This window comes from Fundulus heteroclitus, chromosome 14, assembly GCF_011125445.2.
Source record: "Fundulus heteroclitus isolate FHET01 chromosome 14, MU-UCD_Fhet_4.1, whole genome shotgun sequence".
NCBI classification, from domain to species: Eukaryota; Metazoa; Chordata; class Actinopteri; order Cyprinodontiformes; family Fundulidae; genus Fundulus; species Fundulus heteroclitus.
Genome location: NC_046374.1, coordinates 1,990,400 through 2,014,312, shown reverse-complemented (window position 1 = coordinate 2,014,312; position 23,913 = coordinate 1,990,400). Strand labels below are relative to the sequence as shown.

The following is a 23,913-nucleotide window of genomic DNA, read 5'->3' as shown; positions in this document are numbered from 1 at the left end:
AATCATGCTGACCCAGCCCACTCTTTGTTCCTCCTGTCATTCCAGTCATCTCAATGCTTTTGCCCATCGATTACTTTCAGGTGTGCTATTATACACTAAAGTTATTTAATGTTTAACAAATAACTCTCTGTTAGGTATTGTCTGGTGAATGTTATGCCAGAAGCTGTTTGAATATGCTTATATATAATTTAAGTAATAAGTCATTCAACTCAAAATTCCGCTATAACAAAATATAGTTCAAATAGTGGTGATGTTAGCTAGAAGCTTATAATGATTTATACTACTAATGCATTAATTAACTAGCTGTTATGAACTTATTTATGCTGGAATAAATGATCTGGTCGGATTTTAACCGAGGTTTATCCGGCAGACTGTGATAACCCCAATATAACTGCAATTAGAGTTTAAATCTTTATTCCTTATCACCATCCAATGATGGTGTCTCTGTATTAATATCAGATGTTAACTCCAAAAGGAGTGTAGCTCTGAATAACCAGGCAACTGTGAATTGAATTGAACACAAAACAATTTCTATTCCGCAGTTTTTATTGAACCAAAAGCAATTCCCTGTTACAGTAATTCTCTGATTCAACAACCTTGGAAATCTTACTCATTACTAAAACTACACATGCAAAATAAATGTGAAAATAAAAGAACAAACAGTGACGCGGCGTCCTGAACGCTTCTTGACTGCTTGGCGGCGGTTGTTGGCAGGAGCGAGCAGCAGTGGGGACGGAATGAGGAGGCTCCTTCGTCTCTTCCTCCGGGCTTACAGTCGCTTTGTTGGCCAGACAAAGCGGGGTCCTCTTTAGATCACTGGGAGATAAGGCGGATCTCAGTCTTTACATCAGAGGGATTAAAAAGTACTTTTAAAGTCGACCTCCTGCTATAATTAATGCAGGGATAAGTTTGCTTCAACAACCTTCGGTCCAGCGAAGTTATCGAGCACGTGGCGTGGGATTGCCCCAACAAAGTGAAACAGCTGTGTATGTCTTCTCAGGTTGGTGGTGTGCCAGGAAAAGAAGATCGATGCGAGGCGCAACGAGTTTATCACCTTTGCCTAGCAACGGTTGCTAGGGGCGGCGGCCATTTTGGGCCACGTTGCATGATGGGAGTTGGTGGCCATTTGACCACATTGCATCATGGGAAACGCAGTCCGTCATGTCCCGAATTACTGCAGTTCTGTCACGTGTGAAATGGCATTACAATCAATCAATCAATCAATCAATTTTATTAGTCAACTGCAATTTGCATTACAATCGAAAAATTCAGTTCCCAGTACAACCGTCCATCACATCACTTAACAACATTTTGGGGGAACGATTGACTGAGGGCCTTGCGCTGCCAGGAACACAGCCAGTCGGCCGCTGCTACATGAGCGCAAGCCGTTAGGTGTGTTCCCCAAACTGCCCCAGACCCCGCTTTACACAGGGTCCCCAGGCGCTGCCCTTGAAACTCTCGAAGAAAGAGCAAACAACATGGGGGAAAGACATGAATATGAATATGATATTATGATATTACATGAATATCAGCTCTAGAGCGGATATAAAGACAATAGTTGAAGGAATGATTCAAGCGCTGGCGATCTTTTAACAGCAAACTCTGCACACACATAGAATAAATTAGTGACAACTTTTCAAGTTCAAGAATTCTTAACAGAAATAAAATAAAATCCAGAAAAACACCACTATAGAATTCTCTTTACTCTGAATTAACTCCATATTTCAATCAACAAATCCTCTCTAAAAGGCTAGTGAAACTTAACTAAAACTACTAAGCAAAATGAAGATCAAAAGAGGCTAAGGAACTATGTGCCCACAAAGACAAAAGTGGGGGATCATCATCAGCTTCATCAGAATAATTCAGTGAATCCTGTTTCACAGCAGATCTGAGTTAAAGAACCAAAGTTAATTTTAAAGAACATAGGATGAGCTTAAGGTAGCTTAAGCAGCATTTGGCATTCACAATGCAAATCTCGAGTTAAGCAAAACATTATTTGATAAAAAAAACATCTTAACGAAAAATGACTTGTCTTCAATGCGTTCTTCATCTTCTGGTCGATTTTCTTTTCATGGATCCTCCCTCCAGCATTCCCAGTTTGTCCCTTCACAAACTGAAAAGGCTATTTTCCCATCTTGGTGTACCCCTGCTTATGCATATTGAAGTAAAATTCAGCAATAATGTTTCCTGCAGAGGTCTGAGCACTAAAGTCTTAAAATATTTGTATCAATATTTTCTTTTCCGTTGTGAGTTTAACAGATTGAAATTAAGCCTAGGCGGAAGTTCAACTGAAGAAACTGATAATTTACCCTCATCAATAAGAGGCTCATCTGCTTCAGATGCAAGCCAATCGGCTTTGAACCACACCTCCACGAAGCCCAGTCAGCATCAGAGTTCATCTTAAAGGTTTTTTAAATCCCACAACTCAGCCTGCTACTAAGCCAAAGCGCAAGCAGTGGTTGCACATGTCTGATTTTGGACTCAGATGACCTGATTCAACCCTACCTTCCATCCCCTTCTCCACCATCGTAGCTAAGCTCTATCTGCTTTCCAAGGGGCTTCTTCCACCTCGTCCCTATAAGAGTGTAATTCCTCCCTGACTCTTAATGCATTCCCTGTCACTTCTCAATCGGTCCCGGCAAAAGTACCGCCATGTTGAGCCTGGTTCTGCCAGAGGTTTCTTCCAAAAAGGGAGTTTTTCCTCTCCACTGTCGCTTCATGCTTGCTCATCATGGGAAGGTTCATGCAAACCTGTGTTTTATCCAAGCTCAGCATCTATCTTCCGGGTCCCAAGCTGCCCCTGAGTGAAAGCACTGGTATCAGCTCACCCAGTCTACTGGATTTCACCACTCAAGCAGATCGTCTTGCCAACCAGCGTCTATGGACTGAACCAACTTTGTCTATCTCCACTCTACCACCAGATACAGGCCTGGGGGACCTGCTTATGCATATTAAAGGTCTGAGCGCCAAAGTCTTAAAATATTTGTATCAATAAAATGATTCGTATTGTCTATTCTTTCCGTATGAGTTTTTCAGATTAAACTATATATATTGTCATTGGAAGTACTTTGCACTGTCCTAACTTACTGTATATACATTAACTGCTTGGTTTCATAAGTTTTATGTTGAAAAATTATTGTTTGGAAAAGAGTTTCTTCTGCCTGCATTTTTGATTGTAATTGTTATTGTCTGTAAATGTTTAATATCAGTAGTTAAAATACCAGAATTTGTTGCATCATTTTATGTTTACCTGACTGATTACATTATTATAACATACTAAATCAGTTAATATATATTTACTAATATATTAAGTAATTTTTTTGGTTGGGTATTTTTTACTTTGACTTGAGTAAGAATATGTTAAAGTAGTGCTTCTTTTACTTAGGTAAAACCTCTGGCTACTCTACCCAAATCTGACTACCAGTATTTTACTAGTAATGTGTTGGGGAAAAGCCTACTTCCTACTAGGAATCAGACAGGGAGTTCCCCTTCATATTTTTGCTTCCTCTAAATTTGAACTTCCTTATCAGCAATAAATCAACAGTTGCTCTCCCAACACATCATATACTTTGTCAATAATGTATGAAATGAGTGAAATTTCTTAGATTTGACTTCAGATAATTTATCAATGATGCATCATAAATCATACCGAATAATGGGTTGCTATGCAGTCATGTTGGGGTCTTGGTGTTAGATCCACTCAAAGGTGCATGGTGCAAGTTGTGAATTTAAATATTATTTATTTTCTTTACCATACATGCCTTTACAGTTTCCTGGTGTGTAAAATTAGTTATCATGTATTTACCATAGTTGTCAGTTGACAAGGGAGTGATTCGAAAATCCTCTGCACATGCGTGTGTATGTGACGCACTGCGTACTTTCATTCCCCTTGTTACTTTGTTGAGTCTCCGACATATTCAATGCATTAGCAAGAGCACATGGGGTAACTTCAATATTGACCGCTTTCTTAGCTCAGAAGACATCACACCTCTGAACAAAAGACCTGTGCATTCGCAGCAGCAGATGCTTTTCCTCTTTTCCCAATCACTCGGGTTTCAACTTATGCCAAAAAACGTGGAACTTGCACTATGCTCCTTTAAATTAGGAAGGAGATTTACCATCCGTCCGTCCGTCCGTCCATTCATCCATTTTGTTATCCCTTGTGGGGTTGCAAGAGGGGTGTTGGTGCCTATCTCCAGCATTCAATGGGCGAGAGGTGGGGTACACCCTGGACAGGTCTCCAGTCTATTGCAGGGCAACACAGTGTTCTGGAGTTTCAGATAAAGCGGATGAGGCTGAATTGTGTTAAAGGCACTGGAGAAATCAAAGAACATGATCCTCACTTTGCTACCTGCGTCTTCAACTCCACATCAATAAGCAAACTGCAGGGGGTCCTGATAGCGGCTTATCTACTCAGGTGGACCAACGGGTGTCTCTCTAGGACCTTCGTGATGTGGGATGTCAGGGCAACAGGTCTATATCACTCCTAATTCTAGTTTCTGCAACTGTAAATGTTCCAGCTCCTAAAAGGTTTTTTTTTAAAGTTGGTTTCTTAACATAATTTAAAAATACCTCTGAAAGAGTTCTGTGACTGACTAAGAACTTTGACCAATGTATTTTAATATTTGAATGCTAACGTTATTGACAAGAAGCCATACATGACAACTGGACAGCATAGGTATATACAGTGAGCAGCTTCTTCTGCTGCAAAGAAGGAAATTTCTAATAAGATGTAAATAAGATGTAAATGAAGACCCGTTTCATTCTGACCTGCCTTAGGCGCTTCCAAACAGGTGGTTCTTTTAAAGTTATTTAAATTTAAACCTGTGTTTTTCAGCATGTTTATCAGAAAGCTTCTCATTATTGATCCGAAGTTCTGCTTCAATGGAAGTAAACAGATGCATAAAATAATGTATACTACTTCTCTTTTTATTTCTCAGATTTTTTTATAATGTTCATGAGACAAGAATTGATGCATATGGAGTTGCTCCATGATGACAGCAAAGAATTGTCTAAACATTTGAATCGAGGTAATATGTCAGCATCAAGTAAATGTTTAAAACAGTGTAAAAAGGTTTTAGAGTAAAACATGGTGACCATTGCTATCTATTGTAATATCTTTGTAATATGACAAACTGTTAACTTAAGTGTTTGATTAGTCTTTTTTTTTCCTGGTTCAATATTCAAATTTTCCCCATGCCTATAAAATCATCCGTCAGGTGGAGCTGAACCATCTCCTCTCCGTAAGACAACATAACCAGATGTAAGTTTTCCCTCTACTACTTTAAAACAGCATATTAATAAAGTACTTATTTAATGTGAAACATAAAACAAACAAAACAAGGCTAGAATTATTTCAAACCTTCAAAAAATGCTACATGAAGCGTGCAGAATCAGTTTCAGTTTTTGAATATTTGTAATTGATACATTTTATTTATATAGTTTAAATACATGTTTTCTTCAACAGAGACAAATCTTTCAAAAGAAAAATTATTTCCATCCTGCAGTGCCAACATGCAGTGGAGTCTGCTTCTTCTTTTTTGTAAGTGTCTTTGCATAAATGATGTTGTTATTGAAAATTTCATTAGAATGATACAGCTTAATTTAATAGATCAGTAGATCATAAAAGAAAGATAATTTCTATTTTAATTATAAAGTTAATGATATCTCCACTAATTTTTTTCCTTGCTTTTATAGGTCAGTGTAGTGCAGTGGTTTGTCATCTCTATGAGTATCACTACATTAATGTTAATAAGACCTGGACTGAAGCTCAGCAGTACTGCAGAGAGAGACACACTGACCTGGCCACAGTGTCTAACATGACAGACATGAAGAGACTCCTCAGTAACTCAGCAGGAGATATGAGGGAAGCTTGGATTGGTCTGTATGATCAAACAGGAGGTAACAGGACATGGCGCTGGTCTCTGCCTGGAGTGGAGTTCAATGAAAGTTACCAACCATGGAAACCGGGTCAGCCAAATGACTACATGGAGTTACAGAACTGTGGATTGCTGTCGGACAACCAGCAGTGGGGAGACATATCATGCAGTGAGCTTGAATTTTTTCTCTGCTATAATGGTAAGAGAATTTCTCTTTCAAGCCCCTAGTTAAATCCTGTATTCTGGATGCAAATTATTTATCAATGTGGAAAGTGGCAAAAAAAAGTGTAATATTTTGTGATAAGAAATTAACTGGAGCTTTCAGTGAATACTTAAACATTTCATGGATTTCACGGCTCCTGATTTAGGATTATATTTTGTAGAGAAAGTACTAAAACAGGTCGATGCTCACATTTAGTTTATTACACAGACAGGAATTCATCAAAAAAATTCCACTTGATTCAAGAAAAGAAAAACTGGACAGAAGCTCAGAGTTACTGCAGGAAAGAACACACAGACCTAATCAGTGGACTGACACAGCTCCAGGATGAGGAGGTAAAGACAGAATGCAGTTCTGTTGCAGGTGGTACATACATTTTAATCGGTCTGTTCAGAGACACCTGGAGGTGGTCAGATGGAAGCAGTTTCTCCTTTAGACACTGGAATCTACAGTTTGACTATCAGATAATCAACAGTGGTCAATGTGCCATGACTGTGTTTGATGAAGAAGGCAGATGGAGGAATGAGAACTGTGCTCACAGAAAACCCTTCATCTGTTATGATGGTGAGTTGTTCTTTTAACCAACGACTTCACATTTATTCAAGATCATAAGAATGTTGTGATAAAACAATATTTATGTTTTCCTCAACTTATGTTTTTTATTTACCTTTGTGTTGTTCATTTATTTGGGATATATGTATGATTTTTCTATATGCAAATGTATATCTCAAATAAGGGCCATTGACGGGTTTATTAAAACAATCTAAAAGGTTTTGCTCCAGCCAAAGATATTTTTAAAACACAAAATAAGTAAACTGTGATAATTGTTTCTGAAGAATTACATGATTGTTCCCATGACATCCATGACAGATAGAGTGATCCTGATCAAAGAAAAGATGAACTGGAAGGATGCCTTATCCTACTGCAGAAATCACCACCATGACCTGGTCACCATCACCAACCTGGATGAGCAGAGATGGGTCCAGGAGAAAGCCAAGAACGCCTCAACTCCTTTTGTTTGGATGGGACTGCGCTACAACGGCACTGGTGTCTGGTTCTGGGTCTGTAAGGAGAGTTTGGTCAGCAATACGAGCCAGGCGTCAGAACGATGGACGAATGATCATCACATTTCTGGAGCCATGGATGCAGGAGGACAGCATAGGTGGTTCCAAAGAAATGACACAGAGGAGTTGAATTTCATCTGTTCTAAGGTTTAAAGCTCATTCTGCTCTCTGGTAACATGGGTTTAATTTTATCTACAAGAGTTTCTGTCTTTTAGCTAGGAGCTTTACAAAAATGTAGAAACTATACTGATACTGAGGGAAATTATATCTATAAGAAGAAATTAAGACTGCAGTTACTGTTCTGAAAGTTTAGTTAATCTGCAGTTTCTAAGTACAAGAGCACAGATGTACAGTATATTGATCAAATGTTGGTCTAAAACATAGACATAATTACAACATAATACTGTATTGTTTTCTCTTAAGTGGTTTAGGATGAAGAAATATGTTTTCTGTTTGTGGAATCTTTAGTTTGTTGGTTGTTTAATAAATGGATTACTTACAAAATAGTGCTTCCTTTTTCAATGCAATATACAGCTTATTAGACTATAAAGAACTCATGAGAGAGTTCACTCCAAACAGAGAGGCCAACACGATCTGAACAGGCCAGCCAACCAGAATCCACCCCAAAAACCAGGAGGCACTGCCTTTTCCACACCCTGCCCTTACGTCCTGTTCCTGGGGAAAGCAGAAGTGCCCCCAAAACCCAACGCCCATCCCCAGCCCAGACCCTGACTAGGTGGCCCACTCCTCCTCCAGGCCTCAGACTCAGATGGCAATAAGAGAACAGGGGTGTTAAAAATACCCCAGGCCTGCCACCGTCTGCTCAAATGTTGTGTTCCATGTTATTCCAGAGTCCATTTAAAGCCGGAAGGGCTAAAAGGGGGCGCCGGGCACAGCCCGCCAGGTTGGGGCCTATGACATTACAAAACAGCGGGGCTGGGAAATCATCCATGGTTGAATTTTTCCTCTAATTCATGTGCAGTCACACATTTTGATGGAATAAGGCTTAAAACATCACAAGGAATTTGTCTTTGTATGGCTCACAGCAAGTTCCTTTAAATGTGAAAGCCTCCCCTAAGCCTGCGGAAAGGGATGTCAGGTTGGCAACAACATTCACTGCAAGCATTTGCAGTGTTCCATGATAACAGAAAACTGCTGGACACCGCAGTTAACCAGTACTTCCACATCAACTTTGTCTGCTGATAACTTCAGAAAAACCCAAATTGTATGCAGTGAAAGGTTGCTGCAGTGCAAAAGACTAGATGGAGGCATCATCCATGTTTTGCACATACTCTGAACTTAATTGTGAAGGACCGTTTAAAATCTGTGAAGGTGGTGAAGGTGCTGGAGTATTGAAGCCAATTGGCTTTGAACTGCACCTCCACGAAACCCAATCAGCATCCAGAGTTCATCTTAAAAGGTTTTTAAATCCACGACTCACCCTGCCACCCAGCCAAAGCGCAAGCAGTGGTTGCCGCCATGTCCGATTTTGACTCAGATGACCCTGATTCAACCCACCTCCATCCCTATCTCCATCGTAGCTAAGCTTCATCTGGCTTTCCATGGTCCTCCTTCAACCTTGTCCCTATCAGAGTGTAATTCCTCCCGTACTCTTATTGCATTCCCGGTCACATCTTAATTGTACGGTGGCCTGGAAGTGCAAAACAACAATACAAAATCTGAAACACTTTTACAAATATTGAAACAAATTAAAATTTCAGAAAACAATTTAACAACACACAAAACACTTTTACAAATCTTGAAAAAATTTTACATTTCAGAAAACAAATTTACAAATGACAAAATTAACTGGAAGGGAGGGACTGTCTTCTAAGCTTACCTGGAAGTGATAACAGGAGCTTCATGCAGGGTGACCAGACATCCCTGATTTCCGAGGACAGTCCCCGTCTTTGATGACCTGTCCCCGGCTTAAATGGAAATGTCCCCGATTTGACCATTTTTAAGAAAGACCGGGAAAATGTTACATGTAGACTGTAATAACGGTAGAAAGAGAGTGTGAGCATGTTGCGCGCAGAAATAGGTGTTACGGTAGCTGGCTGCGTTGCTGTTAACATAAAGACGAGAAACAGAGTGCACAGTCACTACCCAATCTGTACCAGTAGCACGATCCGTTCCATCAGCTCAGCTGCGCCTGCGCAAACAGAATAACTTCCGGGTCGGCAAAAATAATGTAATTACGGTACTGAAAATTCTTATTTATTTCCTTAAATCATTAAAGAATGCTAAGCTACATTGTATTGAAAATACTGAAGACTTTCCTGAAAGAAATGGATGCGGTTTACGTTCTCTCCATTGTATTGCTTGACGTCATCATCGGGCATGCTAGGAGCAGTCTGTAAATATTATCGCATAATGTTTATCTGTATTGTCTGAATGCAATGTATTAATTTTATTATCTGTTCAAACAGGACTGGAAAAAAATATTTTTATCCTTAATTATAAGGTATATATGTATATAGACAAGACAAGACCACGAATTGCTGCTCGCCTGAGTAAAAGACACTCGGATAAAATGTAACAGAAAGCTTGAAAACTCCTTGCAAGGCGCTAATCTGGTACGCTGGTTCTCCAGGATCAACAAGAGTTCGTCTAAAGATGTTTTAGAACTGATTGGTGACCTTTAGTTTATATTTCAGATAGTTAGTTATTATAAGTTTTAAGTTGTTTTGCTGATTTATGGTTGTGATTCATGACCATAGACTTCCAGGCTTAGGTGAGCTTTTCTACTGCTCAGTTTGGATATATGAAAGTTCCTCATGAAGAAATAGGAGTCAGTAACAGGAGAACTGAATGAGACAAGATCTGCATGATCTGAGAATGATGGAGTAAGAGATAATAATAATAATAATAATAATAATAATAATAATAATAATAATAATAATATGCCCTGCGATGGACTGGGGACCTGTCCAGGGTCTACTTTGCCTCTCGCCCAGTGAACGCTGGAGATAGGCACCAGCACCCCCCGCGACCCCATGAGGGATAAAGCGGTTCGGAAAATGGATGGATGGATGGATAATAATAATAATAATAATAATAATAATAATAATAACAATAATAGATATTCTTGGATTATATACATTATGTTGATGTTTAACCTTTTCTGCTGTTCAATGGTTAAATTTGGTTAAAACCATTGACAAGGTTTACCACAGACAGTTTTTTCCTTTTTACTTGTCTTGTCTTCTGTTGTTATTTCATCCAAATTACCAGGGCCACTGCCTCAGACCCTGTTCAGTTAATATTTCAGTTTCACATATTTACAATGTATGGTATGTATTAATAAAGTTCTAGTGATAAAGCGTGGACATGATTTGAGTGATAAAGTAACGTATTGAGTGATGTAGTGTGCAAACTATGCCATGTAAAACAGTGACTCAGGTGTGAGTTGAGCAGCCCAATTGCCCGAGGATATAACCTCTTTCTGAGTTTCACTGCACTTCCCAGCTTTGACAGAGTGAAGAGGCAGTATAGTTTTTTTCTTCTTTTCTTGTGTTTAAAAAATTTCAGTTCCGCATATAATATATCCTCTTCTCTTCTTCTAGCGCTTATACCTCTGAAGCGCTAGGATGAGTCGGACGCTTTTTTCTCTGCTCCCTGCTTGCTTGCATTTTCCTGCATTTTCCTTTTTTACTTTTTATCTCCTTTTATCTCTTAGCCAAAACCACAAAAAGTTTGATTTAGTTATTTTATTTATTTTCTTTTATTTATTTTTGATTTTGGAAAGATGCCTACCCTCACCACAATGGACTTTGACGCTCCTACAGAAGATAGCTGTTATGGAACAGAAGATCTGCCGACTCGAACTGAATTATGATGTAAACGGCGCGTATGGAAATGAAACAACCCTGCCTGTGATTCCGAACGGCGACCACCAGCCCAGCAACAGTTAACAAATCCTCCTGTGTCCGTGGCTTCCGACCTCCACTCCACCAGGGCCTGCCTTTTTACTGAGAAAATGATAAAAATTAGAGGATCACTTTGTACTTCCATATCAACACAAGAACTATTTCTGACAAAATGTCCCAATTCAGCCAAATAAACCACAAAAGCTTATAGCAGATCATTCAGCAGCTAAGTTCCTCCTCCTGCTGGCTTGATGTTCTCCCCACAGCTTTCTTTAAAAAAGTTTTACCTGTCATAGCGTCTGAGTTGACTCAGATAATAAACACGTCCCTTCTGTCAGGTGTTTTCCCCCAGTCCCTAAAAACAGCAATTATCAAACCACTGCTGAAAAAGAACAATTTAGACAAACTTCTACTCCAGAACTACAGGCCCATCTCAAACCTCCCTTTATCAGTAAGATTATTGAAAAACAATAATCAATAAAACAATTAAACACCTTCTTAACAATGACCAGCCGCTTTCCGTGCTCACCACAGTACAGAGACCGCCCTTATCAAGGTGTTTAATGACATCCATATAAATACAGACTGTGGAAGAACCACCGTGCTGGTTCTATTGGACCTTAGTGCAGCATTTGATACTGTCGATCACTCCATTCTGTTAGAACGCCTGGAGAACTGGGTCGGTCTCTCTGGTACAGCTCTCCACTGGTTTAAATCCTACTTAAAGGACAGGGACTTTTTTGTATCAGTAGGTAACTTTACATCAGAGATGACAAAAATCACATGTGGGGTTCCCCAAGGGTCCATTCTGGGTCCCCTCCTCTTCAATATCTACATGCTCCCTCTTGCTTAGATCATAAAAAAACAACATCAGCTACCATAACTATGCAGACGACACACAGCTCTACATCACCATGTCACCAGGTGACTATGAACCAGTTCAGGCACTGAGGAAATGTTTAGAAGAAATCAATGCCTGGATGTGCCTAAACTTTCTTCAATTGAATAAAAACAAAACTGAAGTAATAATATTTGGACCAATAGAGGAGAGATCAAAGGTTAGCACACAGCTTCAGTCGCTTCAGCTAAAAACCACTGATCTGGCCTGAAATCTGGGTGTAGTGATGGACTCAGACCTGAACCTCCAAAAGCATCTGAAGACAGTTACAAGGTCGTAATGAAGAACATATCTAGGATTAAAGGACTAATGTCTCAGAAGGATCTGGAAAAACAGATCCATGCGTTTATATTTAGTAGAATTGATTACTGCAATGGTGTTTTTACAGGCCTGCCTACAAAGTGGATCAGACAGCTGCAGCTGATCCAGAACGCTGCTGCCCGCGTTCTCACTAAGACTAAGAAAGTAGAGCACATAACCCCAGTTCTAAAGTCCTTACACTGGCTCCCTGTATCCCAGAGAATAGACTTTAAAACACTCCTGTTAGTCTATAAATCACTGAATGGCTTAGCACCTAAATACATCACAGACTTGTTATCAGTGTATCAACCATCCAGACCAATAAGGTCTTCTGGCTCCAGCCTACTCTGCATACCTAGAACCAAAACTAAACCAGGAGAAGCAGCATTTAGTTCCTATGCGCCGCTTTTCTGGAACAAACTTCCAGAAAACTGTAAAAGTGCTGAAAGCCTGAGTTCTTTTAAATATACTAGTACATCAACTACTACCATACACATACACATACACATAATGTAGTTATAGATGTTCATGCTGCACTACACACACAATCACTTGCGTTAATGGCAAGGAGATTTCCAATTCTGTGCTTTTTTTCACCTCACATCACCACAACCCATTTTCTTGTCCCAAACAGGCTCTATGCACAGCTCCACCTCTTCCTGAACCTCAGCAGCTCCTTTGCTTTCTGTCTTTCATTACTGATCAGACTGATTAACCCAGGTGTGTCTGACCTCAGTAACCAGCCAGACACACCTGGATTAATCAGCTTGTCCAGTGATGAAAGACAGGAAACAAAGGAGCTGCTGAGGTTCAGGAAGTAGTGGAGCTGTGCTTATAGCCCATTACTAGGAGAAATTAATCTGCTACTTTAAAATGCACAGGCTCCTGATGCAGCCAGTTGACAGTAAGAAACATATATCAACCTTTACCTGCAGGCTTGACTGCTACTTCTTTTTGATGTTAACACAGAAAAACCTATTTCTCATAGGTATGTAGACTTGAACAGAATAAGTATTTGTTGCACTTTTTTGAAGAGTTGGGGGAACTCTGTCTCCACAGACAGTCACAGGCACAGGCTAAATGTTTGTATTTACTTTTCTGTTTTTTCTTTTCCTCTAATCACTATCTCCTTGGGGGGGGGTAGAGCTCTTTGGGACTGACAAAAATGGAAAGCCCTGCTAACCACCCTTGACCCCTCCACTCCCACCCCCACACTTTGCCCCAACCCAGAGACATACTTCTTGTTTTCTATTATTAACACTGTTGATTTATTCATTTTATTAATCTTAGGATATACTAAAAGAGTGGAGAGACACATTCCTGGCTTTTATACTTGATTTTTGTTGTTTAAATATTAATATGTAAAAATAAATGAAACCATTACTGTCCCAGTTTCCCAATTTCATCTTGATGAAATGTATTGATTTGTATCCATGAGCTAGAAATGTCCCCAGATTTGATTTCAGAAATCTGGTCATCTTAGCTTCATGATGACTCAAGATGGACACCAATTGAGTTGCGTTTTGCCTGTTATGTGGCACACATATGAGCAATGATACAATGAGCAGATTAACATGGTTTTGTTTTTCATGTGGCCGGTCTTTGGAGTTTTTAAATGACACAGAACAGACGGAAGAACCAGATATACCGCAGCAGTGCATACATTATTTTGTTGTGTATAATTGCACAACACGCGCACAGTTTTTCTCCCAAGCAGAAGAGCTTTTAATGGAAGGTTATGCCGAATTTGAGTCATTGATCAAAATGAGGAGGGCTGGCAAAAAGTAGCAGACAAATTAAATGCGTAAGTGCTGCCCATGGTAGATGTTTCTATCACTTTCTACAGTATGTATTTTTGCATTTAATAATTTCATATTTACTTTGTTCTTTTATGTCAGAGCCTCCACGGGAGCCACTAGAACATGGGGACAAGTAAAAGTGAAGTACAAGAATATTCTACAAAATGGTAGCCTTTAATTATTATACTGTATTTTAAAAAGCCACTTTTTCCTCTTTTTAAAAACCACTGTTAAATGATGTTTGTCTGTTTATAACAGCCACCAAGAAAAAGGCTGAAAAAAAATAAGAAACAGGTGGTGGTCCCACAGTTTTCTTTAAGAACGTTTTACCTGTCATAGCGTCTGAGTTGACTCAGATAATAAACACGTCCCTTCTGTCAGGTGTTTTCCCCCAGTCCCTAAAAACAGCAATTATCAAACCACTGAAAATTTGTATTTTGATCTGTAAAAAAAACACAAATTAAGAGGAGAAATTGAACTCGACAACTTGAAAAAGAGTTGCTTCAAAAGGACCTTCATAGTAAGTGCAAATACACCATTTGACAAATAGTAGTATTGCTGACTTTACATAACTATCTCTTATTGCAGGCAAAAGATGACTTGCTGGCTTTTCTTTATAAAGAATTGTTTAAATAAAACGACAGGAACTAAGCATATTTGTCTTGTCTTTTATTAAAAATTCAAAAATGATGTTCTACAATTCTGTCCCGTGCAGCTCTGCCACTAGGTGGTCCAAGTGCGCTGGCTGGACAGACTTCCCTATCTCCTCCGCTTATAAAGCTGCGATCTAATCCTGTTTACATGAAATAAGCCTGCTCGTGAGCTCATGAAGCTTGCGCACATGTTGCTATGACAGCAAGTCCAGGATGAGTGTCGAAGAACCAAACAATCCAAGATCATGCCAAATCGTCAACAATCAAATCCAGCTAACTGAGTTAGCGACGTACGAAGAACGGACCCCAGGAGTGGTAGTTTCAGCAAGTTTGCACATGTATGAACGGAGAGTCATCCAGGAACTCGATCCGTGGAGATGGTTCCAAGCCATATGGGGGAAGTGATGTTAACCCAGGTTTAAACAGTCTTTCTAGTTCAAAGCAAGTGAGTTGCTTTTCCATGTGGCACAGGACAGGGGTCAGCAAAGTAGAATCAGAATCAAGTTTAATCGGCAAGTAGGTTTGCACTTACAAGGAATTTGACTTGGTATTGATGGTGCAGACAAAAAATAAGAATACAGTAAAATAAGAAGTGAAGGATATATAAACGGAAGCTGTATACACTCAGCAGACTGTGCCTCACAGTAGGATGTTGCTGTAGTGCAGTCAAGAACTGAAGGGCTGAAAGACCATGTTTGAACCTATAAAGTGAACACAAACTCTGTTTCAAACACAAAGATTCTATATTGTCACCATGTGTTACCGTGATGAAATTTGTTTTGAACACTTCTGCTGGAAGGACATACAACAGGCATGAACACAGGCTGCAGTGTTTTTTCTCTAAACACATCCTGCTGAGACTTTATAGAAAAGAATAGGGGGATAAAAAAGATCAAAATGTTGTATCAGAGTCTGAAGGTTTTGGTATTAGTCCCTTCACGAATGAGCAAAAAGTCTTTTCAAGTCTTTCAAGTCACAGATATCAGATATCTGATGAGGTAATAAGGTAAGTAATGAGGTAAAAGATACTTGTGCGATGATCAGATGCTACATATAAAAAAAAAATCATTTAGATATTCAAAGAGAGTACAAAAACAGGGAAAAGCAGCAAAGTAATTGTGGCATATGATTCATCATGACATATGACATTTGGATGAGTGTAGCATGTGGTTATGAATATATATAATAAACATTTGATGGACAAACTGAGGGAGGGTTTCTATTATCCTCTGCTGAGAAACTGCGATAATGCAGTGGACAGTTTGACATGTACATGTGGGACCACTGTCCCCCATCAGGGGGGATTGGCCTTGCATCTAAGGAAAAAAATGTTTAAATAATCACAATTTGCTTATGCCAGCTTGCATATTTGCCCTTGTGTTTCTGTCTCATTACGGTGCATCGGTGTCTGCTCATCCTTCCCTTCTCATTTCCGGTGTAGGAGAGGGGTTAAATCCTGCCAGGATTTCCTACAGAAAATGGGTTAATCCTGGTGGTACTGTTCTGGTGGGTTGGCTGAGGTGCCCACGGAACAGGGACTTGTCCAAAGCAGCCCTTAACTGGGTGCTGTAGTTTGTGTCAAGCTAATAACAGCTAGCGCCAAAGGTTAGTTGACCAGGTGGCTTTCCTCCAGATGGGAACTTTACTGATGGCTTTATGTCGCTCTCAAACATCGAGGGATTTCAAATAAAAAAATGACACTTAGCCTAGAGACCCATTTAAAAAATTACTTTTAAATAGGTCTCAAGACAAATGAAAAACGCGATCCTGGAATATGGCCTTCCAAGTTCTTTTTTATTTTCTGCCAAGTTGAATGGCCTTTCTGATCCAGGCCCATGAATTACCTCTGAGCAGTCTGGATATAAAAGGATGTATGGTCCTTCTTTTATGTCCTTGTTGAATGTTCTCATTTTTTCATGTTCACACCTCTTGCAGTATCTCGGTTGCTCCTACCTCTTGGTCAACAAATAACGGGACAGTTTTCCCTCTTAGAGGTTTTAAATCAGTTCCCATCGGCACCATCATTACAATGTTTAGCTGTGACAAACAGGAGATTAATATCATGTATTAAACTTAAGTGAAATTAAGACAATACACACATCTGTGTTACCATAGAGAAGGTGTCCCTCCATGGCCAACCTTTAGATACCACAGCTTCAAAGTGATTCGTACCAGTCTAAGCTACATCTCCAAATGGTTATACAGTGTTTTGGCTCAGGGCTGCTATTCCACAGAATCGCCGTCAATATATCCGCTTCAGATTGTCGTTTTTCTTTTTAACATAAGTCAGTCTGTAAAATAAATTCACTATCATACAGATCCATTTCCAAGCCACTTCCAGTCAGATTGTGGAGTACTGATGGTAATCATAGTAAAGCTCACCTGGACTTTGTTTTCAACTACTGAAGGTTTCTAAAGGGGTAAGAAGATCACCAGCTGTTTCCCCAGCCAACCAGAGCAATTTTGAGTTGACAACATGCTTTTTCCTATTAATCTTTGCTATTTCTATTAATATGACATAATTTCTTGTAAAATAGAATGAAGATTCACTAAGTGAAGAACAAAGAGGCAGGGAAACCATTTCCTCCAACTTGAAAGAAGCTGATTGGGTAAGGTGTAGTCTTTCTTATATATTGCATCTGAGATTATGAGGCCTACGGGTTTTTTTCTAATGCCATTTTACATTAATAATTTGATAATGGACAAAACAAAATTTGTTTTAGCTGTATACACAATAATATAGTATTTATTTTGCCTTTAAGGGGAATCAGCCTTTTATCAAAGACTCCAAACTGCTGCTGGCGTCCGCCTGTCACACCCTGCAGGAGTCAGGGAAGAACAACCACAGCTGACTTGACACATGACAGTTTTTATAGGCCGTGGGCCAGAATCTGTAGGATGACTTTTCGTGCAAGTTCATCCAGTTCAGCGCCCATAAGGTATTCTATGCATCTGTTTCCAGACGAAGAAAGCCCAATAATACCATTTTCTGGAGATCTTTATGGCAAGGAAAAAGGAACAGCCCAGTCCATCCATCCATTAATTTTCCAACACGCTTATCCCTGCTGGGGTCGTGAGGGCGCCGGTGCCGATCTCCAGCTGTCAATGGGCGAGAGGCAGGGTACAGCTTGGACAGGTCACCAGACCATCGCAGGGCAGAAATAGTCCAGTCTTTTGCCCAATTTACTGTGATATCACCAAGACCTGCTGCGCTACGATAGCACAGGAAGTGCTATCGTAGCTATCGCTCTCCCAGTTTGGACAAAACCAAACTGGGAGAGCTCGCAAAAGAGCAGAAGACTGTTTGCAGTCTCTAGAAGCAAGTTAGTTCAAAGTCAGATTTTCATGAGGCAGTTGATAACCCCTGAAACTCAAGATGTAAAAAGTACATTTTTGATAGGATTCCAGCCTAGGATGCACAAAGGAACTAGAGGGTGATTTTCTTTCATGTTCCTTTCCCTCTCCCACAAAAGGAAAAAAAAAAATCTTGTCCCATCCCACTCTTGGTAAAGTGACTCCCACTTTACCAGCACCACTAAAAATATTTGGGATAAAATTGTGGTTTTATTGTCCTAACTTAATGCTAACATGGTGTAAAATATAATATTACAATAACCCAATGATTACATCATCCCTTCTTCTTTCTGGCACATGTTTTAGTCCATGAAGCGTGTGCTGCATCCATGTCTCTCCATCCACACACACCTGCATCAGCTCTCACGTGTCACGTGTGAGGTCAAAATGCATGCTGCCTCCGTGAAAGACTAACACGTGACAGCGAGCGGGCAACCCAGCGCAGCTGCGATGTCAAGTGACAACCCAGGCAACCGTCTCATTTAACAGGTATTGCTACTTTGTTCACCAGCTTTCTGAACAGTGCTGGTATTATTTGACTCAGCTAGCTAACGCTACACGCCACAGTGCACTACATTAGTCCATGCTGTGCGAGGTCACATGGAGGATGATTAGTTTTTAACTTTAGTCATCTTAGACCTCACATCACCCCACAAGTAATATTGACTCGTTCTCCTGCTGCTTGGCTATAAAAGCCTGCAGTCAGCTACAGTAAACACTGAAAACATTAAACTAGACAGCCCTTCAATCTGTGAACCATTAGGTATTAACTCTTTCTGTCGCCTTACATAAACTAGCCAATACAGATCTGGTCTTAAGCATGTTAGAATTAGGACAAAAATGATCACAAACTAATCTAGCAAATAATGATAATTCTGTAAGTGAAAAATACAATTACACACTGGAAAGCATAAAGCCATATTATTCATTGTGTAATTTTGTTTGTAGGCGGTCAGCAGCAAACCAGCAGTTAGAGAGGGTTATAAGAACATTTTTTTCAAACAAAGCTCCAGGTGAGGTTTGTATCCCCTGTAGAGAATAGACCTTATGTGATAGATTAGGGCATAAATAACAACAAAAATGAGAAAAAAGCTCATGAAAATATGTGTCTGGTGTAGGCCCTATGCCTAAAGTGATATTAAATCAGAATCAGAAATACTTTAATAATCCCAGAGGCAAGTTATTTTCGTTACACGCTCCAGATATACAAAAAACATAATTATATATATACAACATTCTCCACAAAAAAAAAAAAAAAATATATATATATATATATATATATATATATATATATATATATATATATATATAAATTACAGATCTAAAATAAAGTGATAATGGCAATGTGCAAAAGAGAACAAAAAGAATGGATAAATGTCAATAATTGTCAATAATTCTATAATTCTGCATCAGAATTACAGAGGGGGGGGGGGTGATTTCCTGTGGTACTCGGTGGAGCATCTGGGTAAGCGGAGTCTTCTGCTGAAGGAGCTCATCTGCTGGGTCAGTGAGTCATGGAGAGGCTTTGGCCCTTTTTGTAGACCGCTTCGGTGTTTCTAATCCAGTCCAGTTTATTGTTAAAGTACACTCCAAGGTACTTATACTCCTCCACAGTGTCAACAGGGACCCCCTGGATAGAAACAGGGGTCACAGGTGTTTCTGTCCTCCTCAGATCCACTATTAGCTCCTTAGTCTTTGTCACGTTGAGCTGCAGATGGTTCAGCTCACTCCAAGTGACAAAGTTGCCCACCAATGACCTATACTCACTCTCATCACCCCCTTCAATGCAGCCAACTATTGCTGAGTCATCAGAAAACTTCTGAAGGTGACAGGACTCAGTGCAATAGTTGAAGTCTGACACACAGTTCTGCAGGTGTACATACTGTGGTTTACCCGTCAGGTAATCAACAATCCAGGACACGATGGGGGCCTCCACAAAGTGTACTCATTATCAGAATGTGGAGTCAGTGGTATCGGTGTCTACTTTGTGTTTCTGTACTTTTGTAAAAAAATAAAAAATAAAATGAAAGATTGATCATGTTAGCCATGCATATTAATTATGTCTTTTGGTTGAAAGCAGTAACAGGGAAGGTGACTTCTAACAGTGCTGGCATCCAGCCAATGATGCCTTTCAGGTGAGTAGTGTGTGGGTTTATCACTCTGTTTTATACTATAATGGTTGTTTGCCTATTCTTGTATGTCTGTGTGTCTCTCTAAATTCCAAATTACTATTTATGTGTGCATATAAAATCATGTGTATGTCCACATTTTATGCCAACATTTGTCAATGTATGGATCTGTCAAAATATATATCTACATGTCTGTGTCAATCTATCCATCCATTTTCCGACACGCTTTAGCCCTTGTGGCGTCATGACTGGTCCTGGTGCCTATGTTCAGCTGTCAATGGGCGAGAGGCGGAGAACACCCTGGACAGGTCGCCAGTCTGTCGCAGGGCAACACAGAGACAGACAGGACAAACAGCCATTCTCGCACACACTCCAGGACGTCTGTGTCTATACATTAAAAATAATTGGTATGTCTGTTGTGATAACTGGCTCAGGGCCATAACAACAGGAGGCCATGCAAAAATTAAAGGTGCACAAAAGAAACATTTATTAAAGGTAAAGTGTTTAAGTAGCAAAAACCACCATGAAATGTGTGAATATCAGTGGCGTAATGTAAATGCTTGGATTTGTTATGTATACGTGTGTAAAGAATGTGTTTTTTTTCATCGAATTTACAAAACTTTTAAAGTGTAAAACTGTGAGTGATTATTGATGTGTTTAAATTTGAAGAAAATGTCTTTTGTTTGGAATGTGTAAAAATAAGGTTAGGTTTTTTTTTCTCTTCTTTAGTTTTTCTTCTGTTTTGACTGTATTAAATATGAGGTCAGTGGATTTAACATTGATTAAAGAGTTTAAATAAGGATTGGCTAATGTAAGCATTGCTTTAGCCCATTCCTTTTTGGTTGAAATGATTCTCGTTTTATTTTTCAAGCTTGTTTTGATGTAAATGTATCAAATAAATAAACAAACTAAGTGAACAAAATAAAGCAATGGTGAGACGCAAAACTAAAAACAAACTCAATGTGTACAGTGAGGATGAGGTCCCAACAGCAGAGCAGCACCACACGTCCTTCAGTGTGCGTAGAGAGAGCGCAACAAAGCAGGAAACAGGCGGAGCTTTAGGTGCTCCGTGCTCCGGATCCACAGCACCATGACCTGCACAGAGGAGGAGGAAAAAGGAAAGGCAACACATGTAACCCGGCCCATGAGGCCTAGGGCTGGAACACAATGTGTGCATATAAAATGGCAATACTTGTGCGTATCTCTGTTTCTATATAGAAATATATATAAAAAAATGTCTCTGTGTATATAATTTGCCCACAGTTGAATGACTGTTTTTAGTCTCTATAATGTATGTTACAAAAGAAAAAAGGGTGCGATGACATGAACAACAATGAGGATGAGCACCATTGGTCAAATGAAGTTGAAAGTGTTTTTCTGCAAGAAGCAAATAATATTTTTCCTGCCTATTCCAAATAGTTAAAAACTGAAGCTGTTGTGCTCTAAATTAACAATCTTTCCCTATGCTCACTCTGTACGTTATTACACATATTATACATACTTTGTACTTTGCATGAAGTTGTGACCCTAATACAATCCTCTACTGCCAAGTTAATTACATTGAAACTCAGAGCATACAGCCATTTAATTAAATTAGAACACAATATGAAAGTTTGTTTTGGACAGAGTGCATCAAATGTAATGTTTAAAAGGCAGAGGAAGCCAGACCAGCTGAGAACTTTCCCACACTCCAAATAATCACCATATGTATGATGCAATAACTCCTTTTTTGGAACAGAGAACCTAGAGCTCAGCCAAATTAAAGGTAAACTTACTCCCATAAACAACTTTTCAGATTACCCCACAGGTTTAGAAATTCCTCTACTCTGCCAAATGTAGACAAAGTTCCTTTTGGAAAGTTTAAATTTAAATTAATTTGATAAATGTGGAGAATGTATGGCTGTTTTTTAGTATGCCTTCACATCTTTGATGATGCTGAATGACAGTGGTGGTGGTTGGAAAATGCTGAAAAATAATAGGAAGCATGAAAACATTTAAAGAGTTATTTTTATTTCTTTTACTAACAGAAGAAGAATCTGCAACTCTTCTTTGTTAAAGCTGTCTTACTCAAACATAACTTATTTAGCATCTTCTGTGCAAAAACAAAAAAGTGTCAAGATATTAAAAAGACAAATGAAAGGTTTCAAAATAATTTTTAGTGTATGCAACTCAAAATGTTGCTATTCCAGTATTTTTTTGGAAGGAATTTTCCCATCATAACTTAAAAAACAACCTCTGGCTGAATTCCGTGACTGACAAAGATGTTTGGCTAAAGTATTTTAATATTCAAATACTGACATTTGTGTTGAATAGAAGGCACACCTGACAAATGGGATATAAATATATATAGAGAGGAGCTTCCTGCTGTGAAAAAGGAGACCTCTATTTAGACATAAATGAGATGTAAATAAAAACCCGTTTCATGACCTGCCTGAAGTGCTTCCAAACAGAAAGTTGTTTTAATGTTATTGAGAGCAAAATCAAGAGCTTCATTGATATGAAGTTCTGCTTTGTTTGAAGTAAAGAGATACATAAAACAGTGTATGCTACTTGTGTTGATGTATAAAATCTATAAAATCTGCTAAAAAGAAAAACATGGATGCACATTGCATTATGTGGACGTTTCTACAGGGCTCTTAGCCATTCTGTTTCTGATTCCATCATATCACAACAAAGCTAAACAATCTACTTTCAAGAACAAGAAGGTGAAAACAGTTTTAATATCCGTTCCTGCTCAGACCATATGAATCTTGTTCCAGTAATTGGCAGTATTGCTCTGGGATGACACAGAATTGTCCAAACACTTAAATCCAGGTAATAATGTGTCAGTGTGTAAATATTTAATTTGCTGTAAAGATGTTAGTGAAAAACATGGTCACCTTTCCTTAAATCTATCAGTATCAACACATAGTTAATAATAAAAATAGGCAGGCTTAAATATTTGCTGTTTTTTTAATGTTTGAATATTCAAATGTCCCCCATACCAATGGACTCATGCGTCAGATGGAACTGAACATTCATTAAGATCTTTCAAGCTGAAGACAAACATTTTATTTTGCTTCTCCGTAAGACAACATAATCAGAAGTAAGTTTCTCCTCTGCTCACACTGTGTTCTCTGCTTAGCATAAGGTGTAAATTCATGTATTGGTAGAAAAAGTCATATTTATTGCATATTTACATTCTTTATTCTCAGTATTAGCATTAATATATAGAATATGTTGTACCTGCTCTTCTAACAAACAGAAGCATGTTTCAATAAGGGGAGTGTGAATAAAATACTATTATAGCATTTTAGGAAGAATTTAAAGTTATTAAATCGTTTGTTTTAGACTGTAAAAAGAAACAAATGTCCCCTGTGTTTCTCTAAGCCTCTCCGAGGGAAGCTTATGTTAAAATTTTATGTAACTATGAAAAACAAAGCTGTAATTCTTTTAAACCTTTAAAAAATGTAAATAAAAGGGTCACTCTTTTTCCTTTTATCTCCTAAATGTAAAATATTTATGATTAATAGGTTTTATTTTTAGATTTGAAATGTATATTTTCCCAAACAGAGATATATCTGTCTATTTTCCATCCAGCAGAGCAAAATATGCAGATGAGTCTGCTTCTTCTTCTTTCAGTGGGTAAGTGTCTTTGCATTAATTCTCACTTATATGTGATGCAAATTAATTTGATCAGTAGATCCTAAAATAAAGACCACTTAAAATATATTAAGCATGATGTTATTTTCCTGCTTTAGTTTAAAAC

At 38.8% G+C, this 23,913-nt stretch overlaps 2 protein-coding genes across 2 annotated transcripts in view; both read left to right on the top strand.

The window, feature by feature from the left end:
* The window catches only part of LOC105921281 (protein mono-ADP-ribosyltransferase PARP14), a gene marked incomplete in the record, with an annotated part of 115,697 nt that overhangs the window by 5,895 nt on the left and 85,889 nt on the right, over positions 1-23,913 (top strand).
* Positions 6,280-7,589, top strand: LOC105923982 (L-selectin-like). Its single transcript, XM_036146028.1, has 2 exons — positions 6,280-6,663; positions 6,970-7,589. The coding sequence occupies exons 1-2, from the start codon at positions 6,588-6,590 to the stop codon at positions 7,314-7,316; spliced, it is 423 nt and encodes a 140-aa protein (XP_036001921.1). The 5' UTR covers positions 6,280-6,587; the 3' UTR covers positions 7,317-7,589.